Raw genomic sequence first — 12,631 nt, forward strand, 5'->3', positions numbered from 1 at the left:
GGTTGCAAAGAGTCAGACATAACTAACACTTTCACTGTCTTCCAGGACAATAAAATTTTAAATTATGGGCTTATCTTTTCTTCTGTATAGAAGCCATTCCCATTTCTACTTGAATAAAATTCATTTGCATTGCTACAGGACACAAATCATTTTCATAATGTCAAGCTATTCTTTCTTGCCCCAGTGACTTCCTGAGTGACAGCATTCACCCTCCTTGTTTTGATCTTCAGTTATTGCCCAGTTATTACTGGGTACCCATCCTCAGCATATGTGTTCAAACCACAAGCCTCATGATGACTTCCCTGTGTTTACTCCTTATCTCCTTTCCATGTAGACCAGTCACATTCAGATTACAAGGGGCAAGCTTCCTGAGTGCTACAAGTTACCCTCTGTATGACCCTCAATAAAAGCCCTTACCCAGGGGTCCTTGGTCTGCTCTCTTCCTTTTGTGACCTGTAGTGACCAAGCTTTGAGCTTCAGGTGGCTTTCTGAGGTTTTTTGGGCATGCTGTGCCCTCCTCTCCAGGACCTGTATGATAAATCATTTAGTTTCACATGCCTTTCTGAGTGTAATTTCTGTAGCCATGTTTAGGGTGAGCCTCAGACACCCCACAAAGGGGACTTACCCCTCCCCTCATTTACAATCCAGTTGATATCAGTTTTTCAGAAATTAACCTCTATCCTTTCAGAATTGTATTCTAATCAGTAGTAAAAATTAAGCCAAGTAAAGTTCAGGTATGGCCTAAATCAAATCTGTTATGATTATACAGTGAAAGTAACAAATAGATTCAAGAGATTAGATCTGATAGAGTGCCTGAAGAACTATGGATGGAGATTTGTGACCCTGTACAGGAGGCAAAACCATCCCAAAGAAAGAGAAATGTGAGAAGGCATAGTGATTGTCTGAGGAGGCTTTACAAATAGCTGAGGAAAGAAGAGAAGTGAAAGGTGAGGGAGAAAGAGAAAGATATACCCAACTGAATGCAGAATTGCCGAGAGAGCAAGGAGAGATAAGAAAGCCTTCTTAAGTGAACAGTGATTCTTGCCACTTCTGCCTAATCTCTTCTGCTTCTGTTAAGTCATTACTCTTTCTGTCCTTTATTGTGCCCATCCTTGCACAATCCTTGTATCATCCTTGGTATTTCCAACCTTCTTGAGGAGATTTCTAGTCTTTCCTATTCTGTTATTTTCCTCTATTTCTTTGTATTCTTCACTTAAGAAGGTTTTCTTATCTCTCCTTGCTCTCTCTGCAATTCTGCATTCAGTTGGGTATATCTTTCTCTTTCTCCCTTACCTTTCACTTCTCTTCCTTCCTCAGCTATTTGTAAAGCCTCCTCAGACAACCACTTTGCCTTCTTACATTTCTTTTTCTTTGGGATTGTTTTGGTCACTGGCTCCTGTACAGTGTCACAAACCTCCGTTCATAGTTCTTCAAACACTCTGCCTACCAGATCTAATCCCTTGAATCTGTTCATCACCTCCACTATATAATCATAAGGGACTTGATTTAGGTTATATCTGAATGGCCTAGTGGTTTTCCCTACTTTCTTCAATTTAAGCCTGAATTTTGTAATAAGGAGTTGATGATCGAAACCACAGTGAGCTCGTGGTCTTGTTTTTGCTGACTGTATAGAGCTTCTCCATTTTCATCTGCAATGAATATAATTAATCTGATTTAGGTGTTGATCATTTGGCGACATCCATGTGTAGAGTCATCCCATGTATTGTTGGAAAAAGCTGTTTCCTACGACCACTGTGCTCTCTTGGCAAATCTCTGTTAGGCTTTGCTCTGCTTCATTTTGTGCTCCAAGGCCAAATTTGCCTGTTTAATCCAGATATCTCTTGGCTTCCTACTTTTGCATCCTAACCCCCTATGATAAAAAGGACATCTTTCATTTTGGTGTTAGTTCTAGAAAGTGTTGTAGGTCTTCATAAAACCGATCAGCTTCAACTTCTTCAGCATTAGTGGTTGGGGCATATACTTGGATTCCTGTGATGTTGAATGGCTTGCCTTGGAAACAAACCGAGACCATACTGTCATTTTTGAGGTTACACCCAAGTTCTGCATTTTGTACTCTTGTTGACTATGAGGGCTACTCTGTTTCTGCTAAGAGATTCTTGCCCACAGTAGCAGATTTAATAGTTATCTGAATTAAACTTGCCCATTCCCGTCCATTTTAGTTCACTGTTTTCTAAGATGTCAGTGTTCACGCTTGCCATCTCCTGCTTGACCACGAACGATTTACCTTGATTCATGGGCCTAACATTCCAGGTTCCTATGCAATATTGTTCTTTACAGCATTGGACTTTACTTTCACCACAAGATATATTCACAATTGAGCACTGTTTCCACTTTAGCCCCACTGCTTCATTCTTTCTGGAACTATTAGTAATTGCCTTCTACTCTTCCCTGGGAGTTTTTGCTGGGTAATAAATAAGCCCCTAATTATTTACGCCTATGGATCCTGTGCATTTGGAGAGGGAATAGCCAGGATGGTTTCCCTCTTTCTAGGATATCTGGGACCACACTTAGAAAAATTTAGAGATCATGGGTAACTTAATGGCTGGGAACTAGAATCGTCTGAAGGTTTGTTTGCTTATATGTCTAGCACCTGGGCTGGAAGGGCTTAAAAACTGGTGCTGCTGACCAGAGCATCTACCTGTGACTGCTCTGGATGGCGGCCTCCCTTTTAGCATAGTGTCCTGAGGGTAGCTGGCCTTCTTACAAGGTGTCTCAAGACTCCAGGCACAAGTATTCTATTCAGATGACACAGAGCTGCAGTGCCTTTTATGACAACCTCGGAAAGCATATTTAATATCTCTTCTATATATTCTATTTGTTGCAGGGGTCTGAAGCCCGCCTAAATTCAAGGGGAGGAAACATAGACCCTACCACTTGGTAGGAGGGTGGCAGGGTCACATTGTAGAGAAGAATGTGGAATAGGAGAGATTGCTGTGACCATCTTTGGAAAATACAATTTGTCACAGTGAGTGATTTTGCAGAGGCTTATTTCACATTAGAATATGAAATGAACTATGTCCTATAGTTGTGAAGGGTATTTCCCTTTCGCTGAGCTACTGTCACTGCCCTGCATTTAGCTAGTCACACGCAATTTTCTTTGTGATGGGCTTTTCTTTCATCTTTTTCCTAATGTTACATTTTCTTAGTTTGGGTTCATTACCTCACTGATAAAGCTGTTTTAATATTTAATCTATTCCCAGTTCCAAAATCATTTTCTCAAGTGCCCATCAATTCCTTATAAGTGGTTAATTTAAATGGCCTTTGAAGCATGACTGCATCTGGCTAAGGCAAATCTAAATGTCAACCTTGGAAGCATCCAGTGACATTCAGATGACTCCTTTCAGTACAGGGGCTCTTTTTCTGTCACGTGGCCTATCTTGTCAAAAGAGGGCCAGAAATCGTGCCTTTCCCACTCCATATTTTTAGTGTTGTTGAAAAAAAATGGCACCCTAGAGGCATACTGCTGCTGCTGCTGCTAAGTCGCTTCAGTCATGTCCAACTCTGTGCAGCCCCATAAACGGCAGCCCACCAGGCTCCCCCGTCCCTGGGATTCTCCAGGCAAGAACACTGGAGTGGGTTGCCATTTCCTTCTCCAATGCATGAAAGAGAAAAGCGAAAGTGAAGTCGCTCAGTTGTGTCCGACTCTTTGCGACCCCATGGACTGCAGCCCACCAGGCTCCTCCATCCATGGGATTTTCCAGGCAAGAGTACTGGAGTGGGCTGCCATCGCCTTCTCCACTAGAGGCATGCAGACCTGCTTTAATCCCAGTTGCCTCATTTAGTTGTGTGAAACAGTGCAAGTTTCTCAAAAATTATGGGTTAGTTTCCTCATCTATATACTGAAGGTAAAAATCCCCATTTTATAGAGTTGTAACAGGGAAATTAAATAATCAAAGAATCTTCTGATGTAGGGCCTAGTTTATAGGAAGGACTTAATAATGGCTAATGATGAGTTTGTAACAGGGAAATTAAGTAATCAAAGAACTTTCTGATGTAGGGCCTGGTTTATAGGAAAGACTCAGTAGTAGCTACTGATGAGAAACACCCCCTCTGCATTTTCTGTGCTCATAAATTCCCCGTCAGTGTAATAGGTCTTATTCAGGCTCTTGCACCAATCATGCCGGTTTCACTAGACAGAGGAGGGAGGAAGTATCCACACTAGGGATGATCTTTGAAGAAAGTGTCTTTTTTAAAGTTACCTTTTGCAGGTGGCAAAATAAAATTCACCTGAGAACAAGCAGGGAAGGCAACTTTAGGAGCCTGGAGTTGATGGAGGGCAACCTTTTGAAGGATATTTTGTCCAGATTCTCCATGGATGGTGAACTGGGTTGCTAAAAGGGCAGGAAAAAAATTATTCAAACAAGATGTCCCTTTGCCTGACCACCACAGGATTTTTACACCTTATTGTAATTATATTAATATATGCACATTTAGAAATATATTTAGACTTCAGAAATATGTGCCATATAAGAAATAAGTTACAAAATGTAGTATAGAATTTTCTCAACAAAAAAAAATTTTCTCTTGTCCCTCAGGATTTCTCCACTTAAAATCTGTCTTTAATCTCCAATTATTGTAATAGTCATTATAGAGATGAAAAATGTTTATTGGATTATTTTAAACTGTGAGAAAGCTTTAATTGGCTGACATTTATTGTCTTTCTGTGCGGCAGGTGGTGAAGTTTACCAAATCCTTCGAATTGATGTCCCCAAAGTGCAGTGCTGATGCTGAGAACAGGTAGGCTCGTGAGTTTCAGTTTTGTCTTTAATCCTCATCTTCGATCCTTGGTGTTGACAGCACTGCCTAATTTCTGAGGACAGGAGTTGTTCTTTCTTCAGATCATCAGGTGAAGCCAAATATCACCACTTTTCTGTATTTCAGAGTTTAAATAAAAACTACACGTAAAAATAGATGGGAAAACAGTGGCTGATTTTGTTTTTCTGGGCTCCAAAATCATTGCAGATGGTGATTGCAGCCATGAAATTAAAAGATGCTTATTCCTTGAAAGGAAAGTTATGACTAACCTAGACAGCATATTAAAAAGCAGAGACATTACTTTGTCAACAAAGGTCTGTCTAGTCAAGGCTATGGTTTTTCCAGTGGCCATGTATGGATGTGAGAGTTGGACTGTGAAGAAAGCTGAGTGCCAAAGAATTGATGCTTTTGAACTGTGGTGTTGGAGAAGACTCTTGAGAGTTCCTTGGACTGCAAGGAGATCCAATCAGTCCATCCTAAAGGAGATCAGTCCTGGGTGTTCATTGGAAGGACTGATGTTGAAGCTGAAACTCCAATCCTTTGGCCACCTGATGCGAAGAGCTGACTCATTTGAAAAGACCTTGATACTGGGAAAGACTGAGGGCAGGAGGAGAAGGGGATGACAGAAGATGAGATGGTTGGATGGCATCACCAACTTGATAGACATGGGTTTGGGTGAACTCCGGGAGTTGGTGATGGACAGAGAGGCCTGGTGTACTGCGATTAATGGGGTTGCAAAGAGTCAGACACAACTGAGTGGCTGAACTGAACTGAACACATAAAAAATACATGTTTTATATATATATATATATATATATATATATATGTATCTAAAACTACTAATGAATAAAGTAGATTTTAGATATTCCCTAACTGCACAAATAACTTTTTTTTTTGCCTTATTTAGATCCTTTGTTTATCTTTCTCCTTTTTTTTTTTTTTTTTTTTTTTTGCTTGTGTTTGACCATAAAGCCCCAGGGAAAAGAGTAAGAGCTTCCAGTAATTCATGTTTTGTCCCGGTTGGTATCTGAGGCTCTAGCAAGGTAAAAGTAAGGGTTGGGGACAATCAGTGAGCTTTCTGTTAGCTTTGCATTACCCTCAATAATATCTAGCTGCTACAAAAAATATTGATTCTTTTTATTTTGGTCAGCTCTAGGAGAAGTGCTAAAAAGAAAAAAAAAATAGTGAAATTGACCAAAATGCAAAAATATGGAGAAAGACAAATAAAGCATGATAATGATAATGATGACAATACCAGTGATGGTAATATTAGCTAGATAAGCTATTTCCATTTATTCAGGGCTGAGTGTGCCAGGTACTATTCTAAATACTTTATAAACATCAAATCCTGCCAAACAACATGATGAAGCAGGCATCATTCCTCATGCATGACAGAGGAGAAAACCAAGGTTCAGTGCATTTACATGACTTGTTCAAGGTCTTGCAGCCAGTAAATGGTAGTTATACCTCAGAACAAGAGCATCTGAGACCCTCTCAACCTCTGAATTTTGATCCCACTTCCACACATGGTCTATATAGAGTGAATGTCTGCTGGATTAATGTTGCCCAAATCTGGCTGGATCAACGAGAATCAAACCTGGAGAACTGAATAAACACTAAAATATCAAGACCCACATGACCAATTTTGATTCGATATGCTGAAAGTGAATCCCTAAAGATCCATCTACATATTCAAAATGTTCCCTAGGTAATACCTGTTTCAAGATGTAATTATTATGGGTAATTTGACTTTATATAACTATTGCCTTTAATTCAGAAAATAGAACTCAGTACATTAAAATGAGCACTTCAGCTGCTTCACTTTTATCAAATATATGAAATTTAATAAAAGAGTCCATTTACAATTCCATTTATATTCTTTTTTTCCTAATTTTGGCCACATCTCAAGGCATGCAGGATCTTAGTTTCCTGACCCACAAGGGATGAAACCCATGCCCCATCGGTGGAAGCATGGTGTCTTAACTACTGGACTGCCAGAGAAATGCCTATAGAGCATTTTTGAAAAAGCAGAATTATAGGAGCAGAAAGCAGATCAGTAGTTGCCAGGGTATGGAGGTGGAGAGAAGGGTTTACTACGAGGGGGTACAGGGAAATTTGGGGTTGTGAAGGAACCATTCTATGTCTTGCTTGTGGTGGCAGTTGTATAGCTGCATTTGCAAAAACTTGCAGTATTATGCACTTAAAAAGAATAAATTTTACTGTTTATAAATTATACCTTAAAATGGGAAGCAAAAGACCTTCTGGAAGAGGTTTTTTGTTTTCAGGAAAATATATGTTCACATCCATATTTAATGTCAGCTAATCTATACCTAAAAAAGATTTAGACATAAAGTTACTAGTGATGTATTCATTTTCCTAAAAATTTCATGCAAAGTAGCATGAAACATTGGGTTGGCCAAAATGTTTGGGTTTTTCTGTAACATTTTACAGAAATGTAAATGTTCTACTCATACTTACTCCTTTGGCTAAGTACCAATTCATACAGGTTCTCTCTCTCATATGTGAAGGGGAAAGATTTCCTTTGAAATTCTAATATTTTAATATTGTTCTTTTAAAAAAAATACTAAATATGCCCTCATGGTCACTACAGAGTTAAGTATTTCATTATTTTTACTGCTGAGAGTACTTCTATGTACAAAATAAAATGACCCAAGGCCTGTACTGCCCCCGGCAAACTTCTGATACTAAAAAAAGAAAGAAAGAAAGGTCAGGTTTTCTTTTAAAGAGACATTTGAAAAGTGCCTTTGAACTTTGGCATTATGAGATCGTATTCTCCATCATTCTATTTGTGGCCTTTATGTAGAATATCCATTTATCTCAGAAGACCTTTCCTGCCTTGTCCAGTAATTGTCCTCTGGTGGATGTGGGATCCTTTGGTCATTTATTGAAAGTTAAAGGAATAAAGACAAGTGGCTCTAGCATTTACTTTGCCAGTGGCCATGGAAAAGCCATTGAAACAGGCTATGAGTCCACAGATCACAGCTTGCTCTCAACATGTTGTAAATCTTTTCTTTAACCTTTTAACTTAACATCTTCACTATAGATAACATTCATTAGATACCTTAGTCCTCTGGACATCATTCAGAGTTATGATACGATAGCTCTTGAAGGTAGTGTCTAGGGCTTCATTCATCAATGTTTCAGCACACTATTTTAATTCTGATAAATTAATTTAATATAAATTAATTTTATCCTCCTATTTAAAGCTTGCTGATTTTTATAGACAGTCCTTGAAGACTTTTTTAAAAACCAGTTCTGTTGCTGACTCATCATTTCTGCCTACTGTCTTATGTGGATAACTCTTTGGTTTTGACCAGTCTCCTCTTGGTCTTCATGTAATTAATACCACGCAGTTTGAGAGCTGGAAATGATTGATCCATCTCTCTCCATGTGTATCTCTTTTGAGACATTCTTGATGACTCTTCTAACTTTGTCATGGTGGGCTTTTTCCAGTGATAGGGAGTTCTAGTTGTCAGAAAGCCTTTTTATATTGAATCAGATTTCTGTGACTTCAACCTTTTTGTCCTTTGGAGATAGTTATCCCTTCATTTGGTAATAAGGAGTTAATGATCTGAGCCATAGTCAGTTCCTGGTCTTGTTTTTGTTGACTGTATAGAGCTTCTCCATCTTTGGCTGCAAAGAATATAATCAGTCTGATTTTGGTGTTGACCATCTGGTGATGTCCATGTGTAGAGTCTTCTCTTGTGTTTTTTGAAGAGGGTGTTTGCTATGACCAGTGCATTTTCTTGGCAAAACTCTATTAGTCTTTGCCCTGCTTCATTCCGCATTCCAAGGCCAAATTTGCCTGTTACTCCAGGTGTTTCCTGACTTCCTACTTTTGCATTCCAGTCTCCTATAATGAAAAAGACATCTTTTTGGGGTGTTAGTTCTAAAAGGTCTTGTAGGTCTTCATAAAACCGTTCAACTTCAGTTTCTTCAGCGTTACTGGTTGGGGCATAGACTTGGATAACTGAGATATTGAATGCTTTGCCTTGGAGATGAACAGAGATCATTCTGTTGTTTTTGAGACTGCATCCAAGTACTGCATTTCGGACTCTTCTGTTGACCATGATGGCTACTCCATTTCTTCTGTGGGATTCCTGCCTGCAGTAGTAGATATAATGGTCATCTCAGTTCGCTGATTCCTAGAATGTCAACGTTCACCCTTGCTATCTCTTGTTTGACCACTTCCAATTTGCCTTGATACATGGACCTGACATTCCAGGTTCCTATGCAATATTGCTCTTTACAGCATCAGACCTTGCTTCCATCACCAGTCACATCCACAACTGGATATTGTTTTTGCTTTGGCTCCATCCTTTCATTCTTTCTGGAGTTATTTCTCCACTGATCTCCAGTAGCATATTGGGCACCTAATGACCTGGGGAGTTCCCCTTTTGGTATCCTATCATTTTGCCTTTTCATACTGTTCATGGGGTTCTCAAGGCAAGAATACTGAAGTGGTTTGCCATTCCCTTCTCCAGTGGACCACATTCTACCAAATTCAGACTCAAACTGAAGAAAGTAGGGAAAACCGCTAGACCATTCAGGTATGACCTAAATCAAATCCCTTATGATTATACAGTGGAAGTGAGAAATAGATTTAAAGGCCTAGATCTGATAGATAGAGTGCCTGATGAACTATGGAATGAGGTTCGTGACATTGTACAGGAGACAGGGATCAAAACCATCCCCATGGAAAAGAAATGCAAAAAAGCAAAATGACTGTCTGGGGAGGCCTTACAAATAGCTGTGAAAAGAAGAGAGGCGAAAAGCAAAGGAGGAAAGGAAAGATATAAGATATAAGATAGCTCTGTCTGAATGCAGAGTTCCAAAGAATAGCAAGAAGAGATAAGAAAGCCTTCTTCAGTGATCAATGCAAAGAAATAGAGGAAAAGAACAGAATGGAAAAGACTAGAGATCTCTTCAGGAAAATTAGAGATACCAAGGGAACATTTCATGCAAAGATGGGCTCGATAAAGGACAGAAATGGTATGGACCTAACAAGCAGAAGATATTAAGAAGAGGTGGCAAGAATACATGGAAGAACTGTACAAAAAAGATCTTCATGACCCAGATAATCATGATGATGTGATCACTAATATAAAGCCAGACATCTTGGAATGTGAAGTCAAGTGGGCCGTAGAAAGCATCACTATGAACAAAGCTAGTGGAGATGATGGAATTCCAGTTGAGCTGTTTCAAATCCTGAAAGATGATGCTGTGAAAGTGCTGCACTCAATATGCGCACAAATTTGGAAAACTCAGCAGTGGCCACAGGACTGGAAAAGGTCAGTTTTCATTCTAATTCCAAAGAAAGGCAATGCAAAAGAATGCTCAAACTACTGCACAATTGCACTCATCTCACATGCTAGTAAAGTAATGCTCAAAATTCTCTAAGCCAGACTTCAGCAATACGTGAACCATGAACTCCCTGATGTTCAAGCTGGTTTTAGAAAAGGCAGAGGAACCAGAGATAAAATTGCCAACATCCACTGGATCATGGAAAAAGCAAGAGAGTTCCATAAAAACGTCTATTTCTGCTTTATTGACTATGCCAAAGCCTTTGACTGTGTGGATCCCAATAAACTGTGGAAAATTCTGAAAGAGATGGGAAAACCAGACCACCTGATCTGCCTCTTGAGAAATCTGTATGCAGGTCAGGAAGCAACAGTTAAAATTGGACATGGAACAACAGACTGGTTCCAAATAGGAAAAGGAGTACGTCAAGGCTGTATATTGTCAACCTGCTTATTTAACTTCTATGCAGAGTACATCATGAGAAACGCTGGCCTGGAAGAAATGCAAGCTGGAATGAAGATTGCCGGGAGAAATATCAATAACCTCAGATATGCAGATGACACCACCCTTATAGCAGAAAGTGAAGAGGAGCTAAAAAGCCTCTTGATGAAAGTGAAAGAGGAGTGCGGAAAAGTTGGCTTAAAGCTCAACATTCAGAAAAGGAAGATCATGGCATCCGGTCCCATCACTTCATGGGAAATAGATGGGGAAACAGTAGAAACAGTGTCAGACTTTATTTTTTGGGGCTCCAAAATTACTGCAGATGGTGACTGCAGGCATGAAATTAAAAGATGCTTACTCCTTGGAAGAAAAGTTATGACCAACCTAGATAGCATATTCAAAAGCAGAGACATTACTTTGCCGACTAAGGTCCATCTAGTCAAGGCTATGGTTTTTCCAGTAGTCATTTATGGATGTGAGAGTTGGACTGTGAAGAAGGCTGAGCGCCGAAGAATTGAAGCTTTTGAACTGTGGTGTTGGAGAAGACTCTTGAGAGTCCCTTGGACTGCAAGGAGATCCAACCAGTCCATTCTGAAGAAGATCAGCCCTGGGTGTTCTTTGGAAGGAATGATGCTAAAGCTGAAACTCCAGTACTTTGGCCACCTCATGCGAAGAGTTGACTCATTGGAAAAGACTCTGATGCTGGGAGGAATTGAGGGCAGGAGGAGAAGGGGACGACCGAGGATGAGATGGCTGGATGGCATCACTGACTCGATGGACGTGAGTCTGAGTGAACTCTGGGAGATGGTGATGGACAGGGAAGCCTGGCGTGCTGCAATTCATGGGGTCGCAAAGCGTCAGACACGACTGAGCGACTGAACTGAACTGAACTGAATCCCTTCATTAATTTTATCATTTCATTCAACAGCCATATGGTGAGTATTCTCCAATAGGTAATGGGGGTACTGAGAATTTATTTTAAAGTCAGCAGTCTCTGCCCTCATTGGATCTCAAAGCCAATAAAGGGGGTAGGAGTCGGTTAAGAATGTAATATAACCATAACCAGATTTCACCCGCCCTCTAGACCATGGCTATAAGTAAAGTCACAGTAACAGTGATAATTTATACTTGACTGCTTGGTCATTTCTCCCTTATAGCATAAGAACCCAAGCCCTTTGCAAAAGCCACTCATGAAGTAGCTCTGGGAATCCCCAAGGTTTTTAAAAATTTTCGTTGCTCACTCATCATTTCTCGAAGTGTCCCTAACTCCTCTTCTTCTAAGCATGACAGAGTGGAACCTGTTGGCATGGACTTCCTGGCCCACTCCAGATTCCCATGGACCTCACTGGACCCCTCACCAGTGCTATACCACAGCTCCCCAGCATGTCTCACATGCACTGGTGGCCTTTCCAGATCCAGACAAGGCTGGGTAATCAGTGTACGAGTAGGAAGAAGGGTCACTTTCCCTACCATGTGTTACAGTTTGCTCTCTGACCCTCAATCAGTCCTGTGTGTACTATATATATATATATTTTTTTTTAAATCAATATTTTGGTTCTTAAAGCTTTTATCTGCCTCCCTTCTTTCTCTATAGGACTTGGACCAAGTCCATGGGATCAGGCTTAGGACCGAGTCCCCAAACTGAGGGCCAGCCACTAAGTTCTTTTGATTTCCCCACCTTTCTTCCATCTCTGCCACCAGGCTCAGAGGCTCAAGACCTCTTCCTCCCAAGAAGGCCCTTTCCTTCCATGCGCATCAATTTGTACAGATAAATGCCCCCCTCATGTAGAGATGTGTCCCAGATTAAGCTCATATGTCCTGCTATCAAGTAAATCATGATGGTAAAGCAAGTCAATATTTTCTGCAAAAATTATGTGTATGTATAACTGGGGCTTGCCTGGTAGCTCAGACAGTAAAGAATCTTCCTGCAATGCTGGAGACCTGGCTTCAGTCCCTGGGTTGGGAAGATCTCCTGGAGAAGGGAAAGGCTACCCACTCCAGTATTCCTGCTTGGGAAATCCCATGAGCTCATGGGTGACAGATGAGTGTAGATGAATGTCATCTGAGTGAGTGACAGATGAGCCTGGCAGGC

At 40.4% G+C, this 12,631-nt stretch overlaps 1 protein-coding gene across 1 annotated transcript in view; it reads left to right on the top strand.

Annotated features, from left to right (window-relative positions):
- Window positions 1-12,631, top strand: part of PDE11A (phosphodiesterase 11A) — a 429,146-nt gene that overhangs the window by 181,151 nt on the left and 235,364 nt on the right. Inside the window, exon 5 of the mRNA XM_069577105.1 lies at window positions 4,694-4,758. Within this exon, the coding sequence (XP_069433206.1) occupies window positions 4,694-4,758 (65 nt within the window). The remainder of the gene's footprint in view (window positions 1-4,693; window positions 4,759-12,631) is intronic.

This window comes from Ovis canadensis, chromosome 2 (genome assembly GCF_042477335.2).
Source record: "Ovis canadensis isolate MfBH-ARS-UI-01 breed Bighorn chromosome 2, ARS-UI_OviCan_v2, whole genome shotgun sequence".
Classification (NCBI taxonomy): Eukaryota; Metazoa; Chordata; class Mammalia; order Artiodactyla; family Bovidae; genus Ovis; species Ovis canadensis.